This window comes from Vicugna pacos, unplaced genomic scaffold (genome assembly GCF_048564905.1).
Source record: "Vicugna pacos unplaced genomic scaffold, VicPac4 scaffold_20, whole genome shotgun sequence".
Classification (NCBI taxonomy): Eukaryota; Metazoa; Chordata; class Mammalia; order Artiodactyla; family Camelidae; genus Vicugna; species Vicugna pacos.
In genome coordinates this window covers 86686004-86708962 of record NW_027328741.1, presented here as the reverse complement: position 1 = coordinate 86708962, position 22959 = coordinate 86686004, and the positions used below count along the sequence as shown (strand labels likewise).

The 22959-nt window shown below is 45.9% G+C and overlaps 1 protein-coding gene across 3 annotated transcripts; it reads right to left on the bottom strand.

Moving 5' to 3' along the window:
- Window positions 1–3697: 3697 nt before the first annotated feature.
- On the bottom strand, window positions 3698–21215 carry LOC140685377 (zinc finger protein 287-like). Of its 3 annotated transcripts, XM_072957460.1 has the most exons (8): window positions 21004–21215; window positions 19352–19473; window positions 16184–16223; window positions 15637–16044; window positions 14883–14974; window positions 13258–13384; window positions 12723–12809; window positions 3698–7837 (listed from the first exon to the last, which is right to left on the bottom strand). In XM_072957460.1, the coding sequence occupies exons 2-8, from the start codon at window positions 19424–19426 to the stop codon at window positions 6276–6278; spliced, it is 2391 nt and encodes a 796-aa protein (XP_072813561.1). In that variant the 5' UTR covers window positions 19427–19473; window positions 21004–21215; the 3' UTR covers window positions 3698–6275. The 3 variants fall into 3 exon arrangements, with proteins under 3 accessions (XP_072813561.1, XP_072813560.1, XP_072813562.1); XM_072957459.1 differs by lacking the exon at window positions 21004–21215 and having other exon boundaries at window positions 19352–19630; XM_072957461.1 differs by lacking the exons at window positions 19352–19473; window positions 21004–21215 and adding an exon at window positions 17079–17208 and having other exon boundaries at window positions 15637–16223.
- Window positions 21216–22959: the final 1744 nt, after the last annotated feature.

Sequence of the window (22959 nt, the reverse complement as noted above, 5' to 3'; positions counted from 1 at the left end):
GTGTATTCTGGGGGGCGGGGGTACCCAGGTGTAATTTTAAATCAGTGTACAGTGGTGTGAAATCATTACTCTTCAACCTCTGGGTATAGGTCTGATTTGGTATGACCTAAGATTTTTTTCAGGAAAAGACCTCTACTCTAGGCTTGAAACAGGCAATTTCATTTTGCTTCCTGTCTTCTTTACCTATAAGCCAGAACAGCCACCAAGTTCTCAGTGGGAGATTTCCAGTCTTAAACACTAGAAAGGACACTGTTGGCAGGGGCAGCATGCCATAGGCCCTGAGCATCCCTACCTATTTGTGCTGGGCATCCAAGAATGCCAGGTCTAACTGTCCTTTACCTGGGCCACGTTTGCTTACAGGTTTGCTTACAGCAGGCAGTGTCTCCCAGGACAGAACACACTTGCTTACAGTTCTCTGTAAAAGCAGCAATTCTCTCAAGTGTTGCTTTTCTGTAGTGCAGCCCACTGTTTGTGCTGAAATCCATCTAGGCCCACCAGGGTCACCCTCTTGTGACTGAGGGGTAGGGGAGGTAGTGCTCAAATGTGAAGTCTGGCTACTGCTTTTGCCATGAGTAATAAAGTCCTTTGTGACCCAGGAGTCTCGTGTCTTCTGCCAGCACCCATGAAATAACAGGCTAGTTTATTACCTTGGTAGGTTACAATCCCAGACCCTTTACTGTTCTGGATGGACAGGTGAGATAACTTTTCTGAGGAAATAATCTTGGTTATTGTGCAGAAGTTTCTGCAGAGACGCACTAATCAAACATTTATTGAGGGCCTGCTTCCTACCAGGTGCCGGGTGCTGTGCTGGGTACAGGCGGTAGAGAAATGAGGATGACGTAGTCCCCCTTGTAAGAGCACATTCTCTAGTAACAGAGACAGTTGTCCCTGAGTCCTCTCTGTCTCACTTCCCAGTCCAACTCATCAGCAAGTCCTGTATTCTGTCTTCAAAACACACCCGGTGTTGGGTCACTTCCCATCACCCCTACTGTGACCTCTGCTATTTCTCCTCTTGTAAACATAGCTTCCTAACTGGTTTCCCTGCCTCTGCCCTAGCTCCACTTTAGAACATTAGGAACACCTGGGGAGTTAAGGCGTCCTGAAATTCAGGCCCCAAGCCAATGAAATGAATCAATATTCCTGGAGGGGGAGCCCTGGCACTGGTAATTTTAAAAGCTCCTCAGGTCATTCTAACGTGTAGCTGGGAGTCAGATCCACTGCTGTTGACAATGAAAAGGTGCTGAGGGCTTTAAGCAAATGGTGACTTGGTCACATGTACTAGTCAGTCTGCACTGCTGGACGTGCTGGTCCTAGTTAGATGTTTTCAGACGACTTTGGCAAACGTGGAAGATACACTGAAGGGAGCAAGATCAAGGGCAGGATGAACACTTACCTGGGTACGAGATAATCTAAACGAGACCTGATGAAAAGTCTGAAATGAGGTAGTGGCTGTGGGGACAGAGAAGAATGAGCTGAAACATAGGGGGGTAAAGCCTAAATCTGATAGTCCGGGTGGTCCCTGACCACATGGTTCTGAGCCGTGGGGGAAGATCTGGGTGGGAGGCCCAAACTGGAGCGGGGAGTGCAGAGTGCATCCTTTGTTGGGCTCATTCTCATTTAAAGATTTGAATCTAAGAAACTCTACGGGAGGGGAGACAAAACTTTCAGTGCTCTAATCTCATAAAATACACAACTTTATAAAATTGTAGGTACATACCTTTTGTGTAATGAATTTTCATTTAACTCATTTTCAGGAAGAACTCAACTAAGTGCTGAAGCCAGGGGTTCCAACCCTTATTCTGTCGCTGTGTGTGGCTATGACGTCAAACAAGACACTCCAGCGTCCTGGGCTTCACGCCGCTCCCATACAGAGGACTCGATGCTGCTGACACGCTCACACGCACATTTATACACATCACCGTAGTGTGCATGCTTGCCATTTTTAATGGCTGTGTTCTAAGGGGGTAATCATTAGAGTGACATACAGAGCCATGAGGAAAATGACAGAGACAGAGGACTGGAGTACAATTACAGGCACATTAAAGTGAACTGATACCAGAAGATAGAGAAATGAAACCTAATGTCTTTCACGTTTCAAAGACCAAACAAAAGTTTACCAGTACTTGGCATGAAATAGATGCTCAGAATTCAAATTTAGATCAGAAACCTGCCGTAAGGAAAGTGATGGGAAAGGAGTGTGATTAGCGTATCGATACAGTAAATCATCAAGACATGCAATAGGTAAGACACTACACAGTAGGAGCCATACATTTAGTTGCTCTTAATTGCTCTCCTTAACCCATTTGCCAGGTTAACCGACCAGCTCCCTTCCTCTGTAAACACACTGCTGATGGCCTTGGCACAGGACCTCTTGCAGTTGAGTGTGCTGCTTCCCTAGTACAGGTAACACTTGTGTTCTCTCCAGCTTCGCTGTTTGCTCCCAGAGTCGTGGGTCTGGGTGGGCCTCCCATGTTCCATAATTAGATATGATGTAACTGGTGAAACGAGTGTGGAGCTGCCTTTACGCAGACTCTGCTGAGTGGCTGGAAATGCTCGGCACACGTGCTCAGCACGCCTGCAGCAGTGAGCCTGCCTACTGCCCAGATCCTGGTTTCTAAATTGCTGCCTATTAAAAAGAGCCAGGGATTCCTGGAGAAATGGCTCATCCCACACCTGGGGGTACTTAGAGTGCAAGCTGAACCTGGGAGACCTTTGTCAGAAGGCAGTTAGCTGCCAAAAGCTTGGAGAGGAGGTGCCAAAGGACTGAAGAGCTACTTGAACGGCTCTAACTGGCTGAATGGGGGACCATTTGAGCCTCACAAACAATGATCACAGCTGCTTGTGACTGGTGAGCCGCCTGTCACCACCGCCAGTAACTCCCTTCTCTGCAGACTGCTAACTCAAGAAGATCTGAGCGTGACCCTGCCCCTGGCGCATTCCCAGGTGACGGAAGAAAGCTCTTCCTTACAGAGTGCCAGTCAGTAACGGTAGGACGACAGGATTAGAAAACTGCCACTTTGCAAATCTTGATGAAATAATCGATTCTGGCAAGGATCACCACCCCCAAACCACCAAGGTAAGTGGTAAGCGGGCTGTCCACACATGGCCAGTGTCAGGGCACAGATTATCTGTTAACCACAACAGCAAAAACGTCCCTTTACGTTGGAAAGACATGGTGATCGAATTTTGCATCCCAGTGAGTCAGCCAGATAATAGTGAGACTTCGGGCGTGATGCAGTATGAAACACATCTGACGTGTTAACGTTAAAAATGTTTACCCTGAATTCATGAAGCCTTTGGCCCTAACTGCTAATCTACAGAAACTACAGGAACAAGATAAACAAACCACACATAAAGAACCAGGTAAATCCTTAAAATGAGACATTCTACAACTGACTTGCTCTATTTAAGAAAAAAAATCCTGGAAAAAAGTTGAAGGCGGGAGACTCTTGGGTAGACGAAACAGAAATAATCACCTGTGCTGCGTGAAACGTGACTGGATTACAGGGAGAATGTAAACACGAACTGAGCACTAGGTATCAGGGAATTACTGATCAGTTTTTGAGGTATGTAATGGTACTGTGGTTGTTTTTACGAGATGCACCCGTTAGTGTTTAGGGGTGAAATGTCGTATCTGCAAGTTTCTTTCCAATTGTTCAGTAAAAAATATGGCAAAATGTTAATTTTTTACGCTAGGTGGTGGATATATAGTTTTATTATTCTTTAACTTTTCTGTATATTTGAACATTTTCATAACAAAAAGCTGTTAAAAACTTGAAAATGTGGGTCAGATACTGTGAAAGTGGGGAAAACAAAGAGATCTGGGGTTCTCTACTGTCACTTGTTATTTTATAAGGACATCAGGTGCCTCAGGGCTTCAGTGGAAGACCTCATGAATGCATATTTACATAAAACACACAAAGGCAGGAAACTCAGGTTAACGCAAAGAAAGGCGCTGTGGACTGCAACACGCCACACGTTCGTTCCAGGAGAAAACGTGTTGTGTAAGGTAAGAGGTGGTATTACAAAAATTGCATCTTAAATACAGTGGTTGTTTTTTTAACACGATACTATGGCATAAGTGTAATGTGAGTACTGTGCAACCTGGAGGAAGTCTGCACTTCATGAAAGGTGACTCCACGACAGCAAGGTTAACTATCATGAGGACAAGGGGAAAGCAACTTCTTGAAGAAAACACTCAACAAGAAAGCCTTGAAGATGCCAGCAGCCCAGGTCCTTGCCCCCCCAGCTCCCCAGGTCTTACTGACATCCAGATGAAGCTGCATGGTCAGTACGTGTGCAAATTGATATTCACGGCACCAGAATTTCTATCAGCTTTTCCTCATCTAGCTCAGGAAAACTTCCTGTGCGAGGCTGTCCCGTGATTTTTTTAGGAATATCCCCAACGTTAAGATTTGGCGATTCTGAGCCTTCATTTTTAAGTAGCTCCTACTACCAACAAATGACCAGTATTTAAGTACTTCGTTGTATGTGTGCACAAAAAAGTATTTTCAATTTTACCAATTTCACTCTGTATCAGTTACTTCTACCTTTTTACTCAAGTCTAACTTGACTACTTATTTATTCATTAATTCCACCAACATATACCAGCCACCTACCTACCATGTGCAAGGCACTGAAGAAAGAAACAAAGCAAGATGAAACGTCAGCTCTCAGAATACGGTCTTAAATTCTGAGAGTGGAACGCTGTGGCCATTAAGTACAGTAGTATTCTCACCTGTTCCTATGTGCATTTCTACCAGTTGTCCTTGTATGCTGTTTGGGACCCCATGAGCTCAGATCCTGTTCAGTAATTACTGCATCAGTGACGGTTTCCACACCGGCACTTTTTCCAGTGAAGCTTCCCCCCATCATGGGAAGAGTAATCCCTGTTTTACTCATGTGTATGAGGAGGACCTATTTCAATCTTTCCTTTGAAACCGGTCATTTCAGTTCTAGTTTCTTCTTAAGAAACGACAGGCTGCATTTTGCTTTTTTGGTCAAGCCACTCGTATTTTCTTAGGTAAGCCAAGTCCAGTATCATTTCAGTTACAAATGTTACCTATGCATTCTCTTTCCTCACCCTTAAGTCTTGAATTTCCCCCCCAGACCACTCTGAGCACTGAACTCAAACCTACTGTCCACGACTTATTTTTTCCCATTACTTCCTTGTCTTAAGATACGGGGCTGCCCTTGGTGACCCACTTTAGCAGGTTCGGTCTGTGACACACTGGCTAAGATCATGCCCTTAACTTTGTTATCTTTCGTTACTTTAGAAAACCTTCTGTGGCTTAGATCAGCTGTGATTTTCAGCACTCTAGGTCCTGGGAGGATCCAAGTAGGAAGTTTGGGCCATGAGCACAGCAGCACTCAAGAAACGTGCTTCAGTGGAAGCAGTGGACTTAATAGTGAAACAGTCCAGGGGGAACCTTCAGTTATGAATTTAGGAGTCAGGTGGTGGCAGGAGGAAAGGAACTGTGTTATTCCTTCCTTCCAGATGACAGCTGTCAAAACCTAGTGAAACTAAGACTAATGTGCTTTAAAGATAAAGCCTGAGTGTTTAATTTTTGCCTGTTTGATTAAATTTGTACACATCTAAGGGTCATATACACAACATTAGTTTCTCTATCCTAACGTCATCTTTCATCGAGCCTCCTTTAATATTTCAGTATTTAAAGGAAAGTGTAATTAAACAGTGGTCACATAGAAATCTTTAAGATATTTTCAACTTTTCTTTTTTTTTTTTTTTTTTTTTGCAAACCTACTGGCTCCACGTGGCAGTCATGGCCTCATTGGAAAAGAGAAGCAAAGGTGGGGAGGGGACCCTTTATGTACTTAAGGCTTCAAGGCTGGGAAGAACCAAAGCCTGAAAGCAGCCTTTTCTTTTCTGTTACTCCCGGATTACTCTCTAGGGTGAAACCTCTACTGGGTGGAAGCTTTCCCAAGTTACACTCACAAGGCCTCATTAAGACGTACCTGAAATACAGGTACGACGAGTCGATGAGTTACGGGCTTTTGAGGACCCTTACTTCCCTAGGGTTTCTTTCTGGAGTGAATTAAACTGGTATCAAATAAAGGTTAAGCAGTAAATGTTTTCTTCTTAAATTTCACATTAAATTTAAATAGGTTACATCCTCGTTATGAATTCTGATGCTTCTGCTGAGTGATAACTAACCTATATTGCACTTCTTTTGAATAATGTTTTTAACACATAGGACACAAAATAAAATCCAAGTGCTTAAGTTTTCAAACTTAGATGAAGTCTCCCGTATCCGTTAGTTTTGGTGTTTGGCACCTGTATGAACACGCTGGTGTTGAATGAGGTTTGTGCTCTGGGTGAAGATTTTACCACATATGCGGCATCCATAGGGCTTCTCTCCTGTGTGAATCCTCTGGTGTTGAATAAGGCATGTTCTCTGGCTAAAATCTTTATCACATTCGTTACACTTATAGGGCCTTTCTCCCGTGTGAGTTCTCTGATGCTGGTTAAGCAACGAGGAGTAAATAAAGGCTTTGCCACATTCATTACACTTATAGGGCTTCTCTCCAGTATGAATCCTTTGATGCTGAGTAAGGTTTGCGCCCTGTCTATATGCCTTCCCACATATATTGCATTTAAAGGGCTTCTCCCCATTATGAATCCTCTGGTGCTGAGTAAGGTGCACACTCTGGCTGAAGGCTTTCCCACACACACTGCACTTATACGGTTTCTCTCCAGTGTGCGTTCTGTGATGCTGGGTAAGGTTTGCACTCTGGCTGAAGGCTTTCCCGCATATGTTACAGACATAGGATTTCTCTCCCGTGTGAGTAGTCTGATGTTGAATGAGAGTGGAGGAATGAGCAAAGGCTTTCCCGCATTCGTTGCATTTGTAACACTTCTCTCCAGAATGAATTCTCTGATGTCGAATGAGGTAAGTACTCTGGCTAAACACTTTCCAGCACTCATTGCATTTATACGGTTTCTTTCCCGTGTGTATTTTTTGATGTTGAAGGAGGTGTGTGCTCTGACTGAAGGTTTTCCCGCACTCATTGCATATGTAAGGTTTTTCTCCCGTGTGAACTCTCTGGTGATTAATCAGAGATGAGCTGTGGCTGAAGGTTTTACCACATTCTAAGCACCTGTACAGCTTCTCTCCGGTGTGTGTCCTCTGGTGGATGGTGATGTGTGCACGCTGGCTGAAGTCTTTGCCGCAGTCATCGCACTTGTAGGGCTTCTCGCCGGTGTGGATCCTCTGGTGGATGGTGAGGTGCGCGCGCTGGCTGAAGGCCTTCCCGCACTGGTGGCACTCGTACGGCTTCTCCCCAGTGTGCATCCTCTGGTGGGTGATGAGGGAGGAGACGTGTCTGAACTCCTTCCCGCACTCTTCGCACTCGTGGGACCTCTCTTTGGCGTGGCTGCTTTGGTGCTTGAGGAGGGATGGGTATTTCCTAAACTTTTTCCCGCACACGTTACACTTGTAAGGCTTGTCCCCAGGGTATATTTTTCCTTGCACGATACCGTACGAGACGTGACCGAAGGCTGCCCAGCCCTCGCTGTACACGGAAGTCTTATCATCTGACTGGGTACCAAACTGTATAATCAGGTTGGAATGCTTTTCAAAGTTACTTTGATATAGGTCATATTTACTCAGACACCCTCCTGCAGGAGCATCTTCCTGTGAAAAGACTGCCTTCAGACCGAAGTTCCTGCTGCTGGCGGGGATTCTCCTGAAGGCCGCTGGCCTCTCCAACCTGTCATACTCGTAGGGCTCTTCCAGCTTGATGGTCTTGGTTCCACCCTTTGTGAGTTTAGAAGTATTTTCCACTGAAGTACAGTCTTGGGCTTTTGCTTCCCATTCTGAAATTTAAAAGAATTATGTGTGTATATATATATATATATGTTAAGTTTGCCTCTATTTGGAGAAAGGGAACTGCCAAAGCAGAAACAAAATAGTAACATGAATAAAATGCCTAAAGACTATGGCTCTGACAACCTCATAGCATGGTCCTTGAGGCTTGGGAAAGGAACACAAAGGGGCAGAACACAGGACTAGATTTGCAGAAGAGGGGAGGCCCCTCACTAGTCAACATGGGCACAGAGTTAACAGAGTAGCTCAGGTCAGGTGACAGAGCCAAGAAGAGAAAACAGACGGCAAGGCTGTGGGATGGTTTGAGGTGACTTATCACACAATCACGTACAATCGTATAAACTGTAATTCACACGACGGGTTCACAGAGCAGGCAGGCTACCCCACTCCTCCTCCCAACCTACTCTGCGCAACCCTATGTGATACTCTGAAGGCAATTTCATGGAGTGGGTTCCACGCTTAAATACATCCAGTAACTCCTACAGCCTAAAGCAATGATTCTCAAGAGAACAGTCCCCAGACCAATGGTGTGAGCACTGCTGTCACCTGTGAGTATGTCAGGTGACTGGGCCCCTCCCATACTGAGTCAGAAACTTTGGGGGTGGGGCTGAGTCCTCCAGGAGGTTTGGGATCAGTGACTTAAAGAATAAAAGTTGAAGAAAAGAAAAAGTTCAAAATACCTCCACTGGGTATCCAGTCCTCAAATAATCTAGTCTTTTCTATTCTACTCTGCCTTCTACCACACCTCACATTCAGCTAAAGTTCAAAGTTATCCACGTAACTTAAAACTACATCCTCATAATTGTCTAAATTGCCACTAACTCCAGACTCTGGGCCTTCTCCTATGATACGTTCTCCACGTATTAAAAAAATACTCATGGGGAGGAGGGTACAGCTCAGTGGTGGAGCGCATGCTTAGCATGCACGAGGTCCTGGGTTCAATCCCCAGCACTTCCATTAAAAAGTAATAATAACAATAATAAATAAATAAACATAATTACCTCCCCTCCAAAAAAAGAGAGGTACTTATGGCCCAGCTCACTTTTCTCCTCCTTAGAATCCTAAACTACAGACTAGGCTGAATCATACAAAATCGCCCTTGTTTTGTAGGCCTATATGGCTGAGTATCAGCAGTTTTATGTGGTTCAACCTAATATAATATTGGGCCCACAGCAGAACTTGGCCTTATGTTATTATTTCACAACTTTGTGTGTTTCTTCTATTTCCAGCTCAGATGCAAACTCTGGAAATGGCTTCTGCTTCCGCACTGCTTGCAGGTCTGGGTACGTACGCGGATGAGGGGAGGGAGCCGTTCTTTCATTACGCTTCCGTGAACTGTCTGAATTTATGAACTACTTTTATTACTTTGATTCAAATAGAAAAATTAGACACTAGAAAATGCCTAGGAGGAGGAACGTTAAATGAGAAAAAGCAGTACCGTTAACTAGTGTGAAAACTCATTAGACTAGACTATGTTATGAAAATGCAACAATGAGATTACAAGTTTTAAAAGATATTTTCTGATTTTTGATAAATTGGCTGTATTTCTTTAATTGTTATTTAGTACTAGAAATGTTGTTATATTACTTTTTCTATAGGAAAAAAATTTAAAGCAACTCTCTCAAACCAGGATTTATTACTCCTCCCACAAAAAAAAAAGAGAATGCTAATGGACTGTGTGGGTGGGTGTGTATACACACAAAAATGACGAGACAGTACCAGAAGCTGAGCTTAACTTTCACATAATCAGAATCAGTCTATGACAGAGGGGGATGGCTCAGTGGCAGAGTGCCTGCCTAGCATGCACAAGGTCCTGGGTTCAATCCCCAGCACCTTCATTAAAAAATAAATGAATAAACCTAATTACCTCCCCCTCCCAAAAAGCAAACAAGAATCAGTCTATTACAGAACCATCCATATACTTGGGAAGGAAGTACTGAAGTTATAATTAACAAGTGTTAAGTAGCAAGTCTGAATGATGACCACGAAGACATTGCTACCGTAAGCTTACATTTCTAAACCAAATCAGTTTATTGGTAATTCATGAACTGAGATGATTAAGCAGGGCTTAAATTTGTGTACATAACTAAGCAGAAAGGAGTGATTAGAAGAGTTAAGTATCTAACAGTGGTATGATATTTCTAACAGAAGAGATCAGTGCTGATCAGGTGGTCAAGGGATGCTGGATGAGGTGGGTAGGTCTGGTTTGGGCTGAACCTGAAAGAATGGCTGGGTCCCTATGACGGACAGGACCATATCAAGTTCTGACACAGGAACGGACACCAGAGACCAAGAATACTGCTCTGTCTGTGAGTCATGGGCTTCCGTCCCCCGAAGTATGACTGATGAGATGCCCCACCCAAAGGTTCAACTCATTGCATGTCCCTAAGCTGGTAAGAACATAACATCCCCGGAGGCCACAAATCAGGCAAAAGCAGGAAGACCGGACATAGGCAGAGCAGAAGGTGGCTGAGAACCTCCTCCCTCCTGCTGATGACCCTCAGCTTCCACTCGAGGGTGCAGGGGGCCTAGGAGAGGAGGCTGGCAGGAGTCCGCACACTGTGTTCAACCCCACATAAGGACAGGCTAGAGAACAAACCAAACCCCCCAAACCTCACCTCTGCGGGAGAAGAGGAACTTGCTTTTCTCAGTTCTGCTGCTCTTTGGTGGGAGCAGAATCTCCCCCCAAAATACATAACCATAAACTGCCCCACTTGTGGGTTTACAGCCTTAATTTAACCTGAGTCATCTAAAAACTCAAGTGGTCCCCGGCGGGCAGCACCTCCAGGAAGCCGGTCCTGACCCCAGCGCAGGCTTGCTTCCACCATGCCATGTGTCTGCCTGGGGTTCAGGGTGTGCTGAACTTAGTGTGCTATGGGTGTATTTCGCATCACTCTGCCAACTAAAGCAAACAGACCATAAGTTATAAGAATTAGCTTTTCCAGTAGTATGACCCTTACAATACCTGATGACCAGATAAAGCTAACTTTTTAAAAAAGTGAAGCAATTCACTCTAAGGTAGCATATTACATGGTCATTATTGTTTAATTTACTGTTAATCCTGTATTCCAGCATCAGTGTTGGTAGATATACTAGAAGTCAGTGCCTTAAATTGAAAAAAAAAAAGGGAATAAAAAAAGCAAAATGCAAAAGAGTACTGGGTACTTCTTTCATATACAGGAGATAAAAGAATATATTTATGATTTATCTCTGCAGAGAGAAACACAGGAAGGACAAACCAGAAACAAAGGAACATGGTTACCTACAGGGAGTGGCTGGGGACAGGGCAGAGTGTAGACCTTTCTATACAGGTTTGACTTCTGAACCATGTTAATGTTTTTACATACTCAAAAATCTAAAATTAAATAATCAAGAAATAAGAAAATACTGAAACTGAACACAGATGGAATCAAACAAGCTTAACTGTCTATCAAACTGCTAAGATAACCAGAAGGGAAGAATTCAAGTAACTTCTGCACCCAGTATCCTGTGTGCCTTTAGTGGAATATATTCTAAGGACATGAAGAAATTCTGAACTTTGCCTAAGCAGTTTATTTGAGTGATAGTGCTATAATTCTGAGACCATTTTTGTGTGTATTATGTGACAGAGAAAATGAGTAAATATACTGATGTTGGGAACCAGGTGATTCACTGCGCGAGAAAGGAAATACAAGATGGATACGGGAAGGGACAAGATGGGCTCTTGCGGTGCTGGACCTGAACGAGAGCTGTCAGTATGAACTCGTGACTAAAGACGCCCACAGACACACACACACGTCACAGCTCTATCTACTGAACAGATGTTGGAGCCACGGTACCCAGAGCAGTGAGTGCCCTGTCTGCCCAGAGCCTGGTTTCTCATTGCTGATCCCCATTAATGAACCACTGTTCCCTAGAGAAATTCCAGCTCTAAGCTAGGTAAGAGGTGAGCCTAAAGACCATGCCCTGCCAGAAAGCAAGGAAATGCTACAAGACTAGAGGGACGTCTCAGAAGGACACAGGACTTGCTTTGAAAGGCTCCCCCTGCCCAAATTTGTGACACTTGAGCATCAAAAAAAAACCCCCCCAACACCTGGAATTAAAGCACTAATAACACATTGAATTTTAAAGAATTCCATGAGACCGCAGTGATACATACACATAAAAACGGGGGCAGAGGAGGGACAGCTACTCTTTACAGATTAATCACTTAGAAGAAATGGTGGAATTGAAATCACCATTTTGCAACCAGCAATGTAATAAAGCCAGGATCCTCAATGGACCTCACATGAAAGGTCATCGGGGAACAGAACAGTCACATGGCCCTCAGGTGTCAACCCACAGATTACAACACAGGTGCAGGAACTGGGTGGATGGGGCACACAGCTGGGGGACTTGTCTGCATAAATCTGGCTTTACACAGTCTTACAATTTTTGATCTTGTGATCAAAAGATGTTATCTTGTTAAATAATTAGAAGATTTTAAAAAAGGAATGAGTTAGGAGAGTGGAGGCAGGGGGCTACAGGGTTTTGTCAGCAAACAGAATAAAGGAAATGCAAAAAGAAGTTAAGACGGTTTGAAATTTAGGATTTTAGGGGACACTCACGTATACTTAAAAATAGAGGGAACGAACACAGTGAAAGCCCCCAACAAAGTTCCAAGGGATGGAACCCCGGGGTTGAGGAGAAGCAGAAAAGGTGTAAAAATGATGTCTGGAATATCTCTTCCTGAAGACGGTCTCCGTGAGGAAGCAATGCCAAGCAGCTCAGTGTTCTCGACAGGCTCAGGCGTCTTTGTGCAAAGTGACCTGGCCACGTTTAAAACCAACTTCACCACACGGAGGCTAATACAGGCTCTTAACCACAAAGAATCCCACCTGCTGGCTGTTCTCTCACCTGGACTGGGGCCTTCTAAAATTTCTTTTATCACCATCCGTGGTTCTTCCAATATGGGAATCACAGTTGGTCTGTACACTGTAAGTCCTGTTCAGGAGGAAGAGAATGAGTTTTGTCCTGGAGCTAAACAGTTGTTCAAATTTTATTACCTGACTTCTCATCCACGAGGATGCACGGACCTCTATGTGAAAAGAATGGCTCATGGACATGAGCTAATGGATTAGGTCACTGTCCTTTCCAGAGCTGGCACAAAAATTCCCTGCCACCCTGGAAGATATGTGCATAGAGACCATGGGATGGGGGGGCAGGGAACGGGTAAGGCACAGAGTCGGGGGTGGCCCTGGGAGGCTGGTCATCATAGTTTCTGATGACCTTCCACTTAGAAACCTTTCGTTTGGGAAAAGAGATTAGAACTTGGCCATTTCTGTGCCTGGACAGGAGATGCACGCTCACCTCTGTGCCAGCCCATTTTTAACAGCTGAGGAAAGAAATACTCTGGTGGGTTTGCTTGGGGGGTGGCACGGACAATGCTCACCCAGAGAAACCATGTTCCAGTAGTTCTGCAACGTGACGGTCTTGTACAGCTCCTTCTGCACAGGGCGCATGAGCTCCCAGTCCTCTGGGGTGATGTCCACGGCCACGTCTGTGAATGTCATAGATTCCTGTAACAGCAAACGTAACTTCACTTGGTTCGAGAACTAGCAGGAAGGGGACAGGGATGGCACAGGGGCGTGTGTGGTGAGGACCACAGAGCCTTGAGCTTGGGAAGGCCCCTAAAGTCTACCTAGTCAACATCTTCTCCCAACATATGGATGAGCAGATCTGAATGGGACATCCTAAAATGAAGCAGAATTTATCATTTCTAGTGCACACATGGGTGGCTCCATCTTAAACAATGAACAGATTTAAACACAGATGACAGAGAGCTGAATGGCTCTGCTTTTCAAGTGCTGCCTGACGAATTAATTACATGCGTTATAATTTGAAATTTTAAGACATCCTGTGCACCCTGTGGTGGAATGCAGAGCCCCTCCTTCCCTCCTGAAATGAAACTGGTACCAATACCCACACTCAACTGCTGTCCTAGGTACATCTCAGTCTGGCAAAAAGTGCATCATTCTGCTCTTCTTCCCTTTGTTAAAAAACATTTCTTGATTATTCTCACGTTTTTCAAATTAAAAAAAATTTTTTTAATTAAAAAAATGATATTGGAATTTTGAAATCACATTCAAGTTTATAATTTAGGGAGAACTGACAGATTTACAATATTCAAGGCTCCTTTCATGTCCTATAGAATGACACAGGACTGCAAAATTTATACTATGTTTAGTTTTAGTTATTTTAAGCTTGGGGGCTAATACTGCGAGCAGAATCTTTTATTTCATTTTCCCATTGATGCGATTTTTATGTCTATGTAAGAAAGTGAACACTTTTTGTATGTCATTTTCCATTGCAGTCACTTCAAACTTTCTATTATTGTTCCTAACAGTTTTTCCCTTTTCTCAGGTTTTCTGGATAAACATTCATATCTATAAATAATAATTTTACTCTGGTTACCAATTTCAGACCATGTCTATTTTTTACAGTAAACTTTTAAGATGGCCTGAGTTGCTCTTCTTTAAAATAACACAGACTTGTAATCAACAGTAACACCAGTAACACATGGCCTTGAATTACCTGTTAACAAAGAAAAATGATGCTGCAACTAGTGTTTAATCTCACTGTGACTTTCCTGATCACCTCCTGAAATCCAGGCTCGCAGGTCTCACAATATTTAATCCTCACCCACCTAAGAGGAGTTGAGAGGTGAGTGGCTCAGGCTGCGAGCAGTTAAGTCTTGCCCCAAATCACAGGCTCAACAGCAGAACCAGGAACCAAACCTAGATGCACCTGGCTGTGGAGGGCAATCCCTCAGCCCCTCTGTGCTACTGCTGCTCACAGCCGCAAAGTGAGGAAAGGGACATCAGAGGAAGCAACGGACCCCGTTTCTTACGCAGGGTCTACACCCACCTGAACAGGCCAACATGACTTACGGGGGGAAAATGGAGGCTCGGGTGCCTATTAGGACTTCTGGGGCCACAGAAGTTAAAGGGCCAGGTTAGAAAATGTCCTCACACATGAAGACGGAATTTTCAAGCCACAGAAGAAACTGACACTCACTTTGGTCACCAAGTCGTTCAGCCACCCTCCTGGTCTTCCTTTGGGGTCTTCCTCTGGGATCTCTTGCCAAAGGGTAGAGTTCTGCGGAGACTCTAGGGAAGAGAAAGAGTTCACAGTGGAGGTTAGCCCTTTCTGAAGAGCCGAGGAAACTCTTCACCAGTCGATGCCTACATTTTCTTAAAGTGAGGAGTCAGAAGAAAACCAGAAACAGCATACCCACTTCAAGGAACCAGAGGGAAGGGGCAATGGCTTATCCTAAGACATCAGCACAGGCTTCAAAAGCAAGCCTGCTCTGGGACTCTGAAGAGTATGTACCAAATTCACAACGTTCTTCTAAATCTTCACACAACATAAATTCTGGGAGCTGTCTCTTAGTGGAAAAAAAAATTTCTCTGGACACTTTTCTACCTGTTTGGAAGTATGTTACCATAAAATCCAAGTCAAAAAGCAAACAATGTATCAGCAGAATGGTTCAGACCTCTGTAGAGAAACTTCCTGAGGGCTCACCTGGGGGGAACTTGGTTGTGTCTGGTCCCAGTTTTGTGACACATGTGGCTGGGTTTAGAGAATGTGTGTTTGTTTCTAAGCACGCAGTAGGAGAAAGCCATGGGGGGGGAGGTGCTCAGGTGAAGCCCGTTCTCACCCACTCACTGACCTCCATCCTCCTAACCCCTTCAAAGGGCTGCTCTCTGACATGATGGCTCTCTCCTCTGACCACCCAGGATTCCTCCCCTCTCTGCCTGACAAGCCTTACCTTCTTCTTCCTCTAGAATCTGAGTCAAGTCCTCCACCAGAGTCACCACTTCCTCGCCGCTCCTCGGGTACTGGGACTTCACCCAAGTCCTGACCTCCCCGGGCAGGATGGTCAGGAATTGCTCCAGAACCAGCAGCTCCAGGATTTGCTCCTTGGAGTGAATCTCAGGTCTCAGCCACTTAAGGCAGAGCTCTTGGAGCTGATTCAGTGCCTTTCGAGGTCCAGCCAGGTCTGGGTACGGAAAATTCCTAAAATTCTGCCGACAGGTCTCAGTGTCCCGCAAGAGCCTTGAAGCGAGGGTTTCCTTATCCACACCACGGGGTCCACTCTGAGCCCTGTCTGGCTTCCACATGAAAAGAACTTGGGCGCATGAAGAACTGGTCATCCTCTTACTCGGGGTGAACATTGCTACAGGCAGGAGGGTCAATCTGTCAATAGCCTTTATTTCTCTGGGAGTGAGCCAAGTGTGTGAAGTTGCATGCTAGAGTCATAGAGACACTTTTCAAGAGAACAGAGTCAAGGCAGGGTTGGCAGCAGCCTAACTTACAAATTCTGGGCCCAGAACTTGCCGGGATGGTGAATAGACCCTGAAACACAAGAACAGACCGCAAGGTCGAGAATTTCTGGCACTCTCTGCCATACACACACACAAACAGAAGCAGACAACCCAGAGTGTACAGATAAACACAGACTTCACAGTGGTCTCCTTCCCTGAAATCCTCCGACTTGTAAGACAAATGCAGCCTGCCGGGGCACAGGTTGGGACAGCCATAAAAGGTGGGGGTAGAAGCAAAGACTTGAACCCTGGGCAAAATGTCAGATAAAACTTCTAACTTGTTGAAACAGAAATTAAACATTCGTTTACACAAAATATTTTAGTCAACAGATTATACAGAAGCTTTAATGACTGAACTGGTTCTCAGAGACAACAGAGCAAATCTGTTACTCAGAACAAACTGGGAGGAGAATTTCTTCTCCTTTAAGTGCTCAAGGTTCCCAAGGGAAACGGTCAAGAACTGAGGGCGAGCCGCTGATGCTCTTTGGACATTAACGCCAGCCTGTCCCAGGTCTCCACTCCCTGAGAGCTTGGGCTGGAAACAGGCAGAAGAGACCGGTGCGGGGTGAAGTCTCTGAAGATCTTCTGCAGGACACAATTCCTCATGAATACATTTGAAAACAGGATTCCCAAAGAAAACCTCTTTTGCATGCCTGGTCTGGAGGAGAACCGACACCACTGGTCCAAGGGCTCCGGCTCCGATCCCTCCTCCACCCCGTCGAGTCCTCTGAAGCCGGCTGCTCCCCAGGCCTGCAGGGCGGACGCGCCCTCTGCCTCCCCTGGGCCCTAGGCGGGTCTCCCTAACTCCGCAGCCGCAGGGCCGCGGGCCGCTGCGCCGGGACTGCCCCGCAGCGTCCACCCCGCAGGCCGCCCGCGACATCCTCACCTGCAGCCAGACCTACGGACGCGCAGCCGAGCGGCCCGAGAGGCCCCGGGCAACAATGGCGGCGGGCGCGGGGCCTGCGTGGCGGGCTCGCTCCCGCGCTGCCGCGGGGTCTCGGCCCCGCCACGTCCCGCCCCAGAGGGCACGGCGCCTCGGCCGGAGCCGGCTGTCCAGCCTGGTCCTGGGAAGCCCGGCCCGGAACCCACCGCGCCCCGACTTCCCCGCGACCTCGCCTCGGCGCCACTGCGCATGTGCCCAGGCCTCCCCGCCCCAGCCGCGGACCGTGGACCCGTCTCCATGGCAACCTCCTCCACCCATCACGGGGATATGCTTGCCAGCGGCTACGTTCTGAGGGAACCATAAAGTTTCCCTGGGCAGAAGCACGATTGGGGGGAGGTCGGGGAGCTACAGCATCTGGGAGAGGGGGAGCCGGATAAGGGGCGGAGATGGAGCCTCGCGCTAATCAACCAGAGAAAACGCGGTGCCGGAGTTCCTAGAGGAAGGATGGGCAGGGAAGCTGCGGCTCTTAAGGCAGAAAGCTCCAAAGTGCTGGTTCGGGCTTTACTGCTCATAGCCAGTCACTGCTCAAGGTTTTGAGTCCCTCCTCAGGAATCTGATCCTGACACTCTCAGATTGGAAAAAAGAACAACACCCAGCATCATGTTGTTTGTAAGAGACCCAAAACATACATAAAGTGCATGAAAATAAAAGGATAAAAAATTATTCCAGGTGTTCCCATTAGCTAATGCTGTCTTGGCAAACTGCCCCAAAACTTAATGATGTTAAAGAATAAGCATTTTGCTACTATGTTCTTGGATTCAGTGGGAAAGGAATTTGGAAGGGGAACCGTGGACGTGGCTCTCCTCTGCTCCATTGTGCCTGGAGGCTCAGTTGAGGTGATTAGATGGCAGGGAGGGCCCACTTCCAAGATGTCTTTTTCACTCATATGTCTCCTGGTTGGGCTGAGATGGCTTAAGGATGAGTGCCTCATGTGGCCTTTTCAGCATGAAGGGCTCAGCTGGCAGCTGAGAGGTGGCTCCCCGCTCCAAGAGCAGGTGTCCTATGAACTAGAGAAGCTCCATGGCTGACTATGACACAGCCTCAAACGTCGCATAGCGTCACTCCCGTCATACTCTTGGTCAAAACCGTCACTAGTCTGTGCAGAATCAAGTGGAGGCAGATGTAGACCCCTCCTCAGGATGAGTGGAGACTCAGAGTCTTAATATTACACCCTAGGCAAGTTTGAACAACAAGACAGTTGGGTAGCGTGATGGTCTTTGATGTGTCAACCCCATCCCCTTCTATTCAATCAAATCCTAATCTAGGTCATTTGTAAAGTTGTTTTGTAGGTGTGGTTAAAGTCCATAAACTCATCTGAATTAATCAAAGGAGATTATCTTAGATAAGTTGGAGGGTCTGAATGAATCAGGTGAAAGGCCTTAAAAACAGAACTGAGGCTTCTTTGATGAAGAAGCAGCTCTGACACAGCCTCCAGCCCACCCTTCCTGACAGACTTCCCTACAGATTTGGACCTTGCCTAGTCAACATCCACAATCGAGTAAACCAATTCCTTCCAGGAAAATTCTCTTACAATCTACATTTCCCTCCCGTCCTCATCATTAGATCAGTAATGAGGGTCAAGTCACCACAAAACCCAACAAGGGAAGTGCTGGGCTTGATAAGGGAGGAAGGGGACTATTCAGGTGCTGCGGGCCCTGGCCAGTCTTTATCGGTAGGAACCAGGGGTACAGGGGTCTGAATCCCCAGAATGCTGGAGCAGGGAGTGTAGAACATACAGCTGAGTCCTGGAGAGTTTATTGAAAAGGTGCATGCTCCTGTGATAAGGATTCGAACACTCTGGCGAGGATGCCAGGAGATGCTAACACACTGCTAGATGGGCTTTTGGAGGCCTGGAGTAATAGATGGCTCCACCCTGAACAGAGATGCCAGAATTGCTTGGAAAGCAGTGAAAAAAAGGTGTTAAGAGACTCAGAGAAGTGAGCAATCCAGGACAGGCAGAGGATGTAAGGCTGGAAAATGTACCAGCTCTGTTTCATTGGGAGGCCAGAAGACCCGCTGCTGGGATACAGAATGTGCTGGTGGGAGGGGCACCAGCATCCCAGGGAAGCACAGTGGGGGCTGTCCTCCGCAGGCTGAGGCTGCCTGCAGGGGCTTGTTACAGAGCTGGGCTCATTTAACCTCGGAAACAAGGACCACATAACGGAGCAGTAAGGTCAAAGTGGAAGGGGTGTGGGAGACCGGAGGGAGCTCTTTACCTTCAGACAGCAATGGAGACAGTGGAACAAGACGCCTCGACAGGCACGACACGGGCAGGGCTCGGTCTGTACCATCAAAGGACGTAAAGGCCGGATGATGGAGAAGTTGAGGTTAACATTTGCTGACCAAGAAAAAGAGGAAAAACACAAAGTAATCAAAATAGGATACAAAGTGAAGACATTGCTATAGATTCTACGCAAATAAAAGATGTTATAAGAGAGTGCTGTGGACAATGTACGCCCACAAGTTTAGATAATTTAGATAAAACGGAAAATTCAATTTCAGTGATTCAGCAGGCGGCCGTCTTCTGAGCACTGCTCGCCGCTGGCCACAAGAGGGCGCGCGAACCCGCCCTTTATGACGGCCTACCGCCACTCTGGAGCGCATGCGTACTTCGCCCGCGGAGGGGGCGCCGCGTCCACGTGGAAGAAAAAGCTTAGTGTCCGCTTCTCGGCAGAAGCTTCCACTTTCTAGACTGTGCCGGTGTGTCTCATTCTTTACTTTCTCATGTAATATTTTATCAGGACTTATTTTACATCCATAGCCGTTTGTTGAGGCGTTAGAACGTCGTTCTCATAACGTGAGGGAGTATTCCATAAAATTCAGAGAAAGGAGACACAGACAGCAGTGAAGGAACGGACAGAATGTCGGCTCCTTCGATCCCAGTCCGAGCTGGAAGTGTAGGGGGAAACAAGCGCCTCCCGAGACGTGCTTTCATTAGATTTTTAATGTTTCATTTTACCTATAATGCTAAACTATTTGAAAACAGATTGAAAAATGGCATAGTAGGGGTGTTAAAAAATCTCATTAAATTTTAAGTTTACTTGATTCAAAAGAAGACTTACAAATTTACTGCCTGGCTTTACTGGACTCAAACTCATCAATAATACCTAAAAATATACTTCTTACCTCATCTTGTTTTCACTTGAAATAACTGACATGTTTGGCAATTTCTCACGACCCAGTAACAACCTTAAATAATTTTTCACTAATTTCAGTTTTTCTCTAGAAGGACTCCGTTGTGACTGCAGTGGGCTATTTATCCCCAAAGACTAATTAAGAAACTTTCTTCATTTTTATGGGTAGACAGCCCACATGTTAAAACATCTGTGTTAGATTTTTCAAATAAAGGAAAATGAACGCTTTAAACAGTTTATTGCAAGATGGGAGGCACGCTTACTTAAGTTGCTTCATAAAGAGCAACTCTGAGCCCAGCAAGTATTTTTTTTTTTTTTGGCGGAGGTGGGGGGGGCACTCTCCACAATTCCTGGGGGACAGCCCAAAGAGCCAGTCTGGTCTCTGGTCACCACTGTGAGACAATTTCACTGGTAGTAAATCCTTTGGGTTGTTTCCCACAGAACTATCATGCCCCATTGGACCAAGGAGAAATTTTGTGGACTTTGCCACAGGAAAGAAAGTGGTAGTGTTCTTCACAAAGACTCTCAGCCTCCGCGGGTTGCTGGGGGCTTTCTGGATTTAGTTTGTTAATCCAGCATTTCTCCCATAGCCTTGTCATTTAAAGAGTTATTTCCAGTCCATAGAGACAGAATGGACCTGAATAAAAATTACAAAACCAAGCCCTTTATTAGATACTTAACAAGTTAGCCTTAAAAATTTGAAAACATCTTGAAAAAATGTCACAATCCCATACCTGTGTTTAAAGTGGGAAGTCTCCCTGCCAGTCTCAATGATCTTCTTCTGCAACATGGTTCTGAGCTATGCGAGAAAAATACATCCACACCTGTCCTTCCTGGCTGACTTTACATAAAAGGAAAGACAAAATTGTATCCAGTGGTCACAATGTTTCTTCTCAAGAGAAGTGATCACAAGAAGACAACACATCAAAGAATATATTATCAGAGATTCCAAGGGCCATTATAACTGCCTCTGGGAGTGAAGAATTCTGCAAACTTCGGGCAGATAGAATGTTACTTGGTGTCAGAATGAGTGTCGTTTATCTTTGCCTGTGAGTTCCAACTGCTTTCATCAGCTAAATCACAGTACTGAACACAGTTCTAAATATTCTGCCTATGTTGCCACTACCCTAGCAGCTAAACCCTAATGGGTAAGAAAGACTCTTATAAAACCAAGGAAAATGAAACAAAACAGTGGCAGAATTACTACTGTATGTTAATTTTATTGAAATGTTGTTCATAGGTATAAATGACTACTCATAAGTATTATATTGCTGAATAATGTTGGCCAAGCATTTAACTAAAGTTGCTGTTTAAAAGTTTGCTAAATGATTTGTCAGTTATACCTCAATGAAGCTAGGGGGGAAAACAAAAAAATTAAATTAAAACCTTTGTTAAGGGGGAGGGTATAGTTCAGTGGTAGTGTGCATGCTTAGCATGTACAGGGTCCTGGGTTCCATCCTCAGTATCTCGTTAAAAAATAAATAAACCTAATCACTGCCTCAAAAAACAAATAAAAACAAACAAACAAAAAAGAATATTTTTAAAAACCTAGTTAAATGTACCATCAATATGTTCTGTATTAAAGTATAACAAAATCACACATTTCAAATAATCCTCTGGCAATGGATGAACATCAAAGTGTTTTCCTACAAAGGACTTGCCCCCAGAGTACCCCCATGTGTCCTGAACATGAACCCCATAGAAGAGGTGAAGACTTGAATGACCTCTCAGCCTGTGTAAGGCTGGTGTCAGCCTCCCTTGCGTGGGACTCCTGAAGCGCCTCTTCCCATCCTAGCAGTTCTGCTGGATAAAGAAGTCTGCAGATGGTGAGGGGTAGGAAGCCTGGGTCAGCAGTCAGCGACTCCATCTAACCAGCCATCTGGGATGCTTCAGCAGTCCTGGGCCTGTGGAGCGCCGCTGTCTACACCAGGCGGAGGCTCCGATTGGGGTGCCACCAGCAGTAGTTGGAGCTGGACAAGGTCCCTCTGTGAAACTTCCGGGCTCCCAGGACAGGACCTTCGTCCAGCCCCCTGAGGACCGGTTCAGGCTTCCTGGGACACCCTCTCAAATTCCTTTTTCTTGACCAGGACTTGGTCTCCCTTCTGGTCCCACACTGATACCTTCCACTGCATGGGAGGCTCCTGGGCTATTGCAGGCCTGCTGCAAACCTGGGGGAGGGCAGAGGGCAAGTGAGGCGAAGGCTGGGTCATGGCCACGAGCCTCCATCTGGCTGTTCATTCTGGCGTCCCATCAGCCTTTCTTTTCTGAACCAGTCACTGTGCCTTCTTCGTGCCCCCAAGATCACTGCCATCCAGATTCTGCAAAATTCCAGGGCGTCCTTGTCATCTACACCCTCAAGAACGCCTGCCTGGACTTGGAGACAAGGGGTGCGAATGTCCACGCAGCTGGGAGTCACCCAGACTAGATGGGGAGGTGTCTTTAGTGCACAGAATGTGCATGTGAGGAAATTAGGGATTTTCTCGAGGCCTCTGGATAAGACTGTGTCCCTAGGAAGTGGGAGGAGCTCCCTTGGGGAAATCCCCCACTCACAACTCACAGGAAAGGTTTGAGCCGACAGTGAAGACGTCCGGGGTGCGTGGCTTCCCACCTCTTTCCGGGAAGTGGACTAGGACTTCCTCTCTTGCTCACCTGTGAGTCTCTGACCAAGCCATTGGCCCTCTCTGGGCCTC

What these genes read in the sequence shown, in the direction of transcription:
- LOC140685377 (XM_072957460.1), bottom strand. Translation starts at nt 19,426, where the DNA reads ATGGTACAGACCGAGCCCTGCCCGTGTCGTGCCTGTCGAGGCGTCTTG. An exon ending in GATTCTAGAGGAAGAAGAAG is followed by an intron (nt 14,975 to 15,636) that starts GTAAGGCTTGTC and finishes TCTCTTCCCTAG; the next exon opens with AGTCTCCGCAGAACTCTACC. An exon ending in TTTAGAAGGCCCCAGTCCAG is followed by an intron (nt 7,838 to 12,722) that starts GTGAGAGAACAG and finishes TTTAAATTTCAG; the next exon opens with AATGGGAAGCAAAAGCCCAA.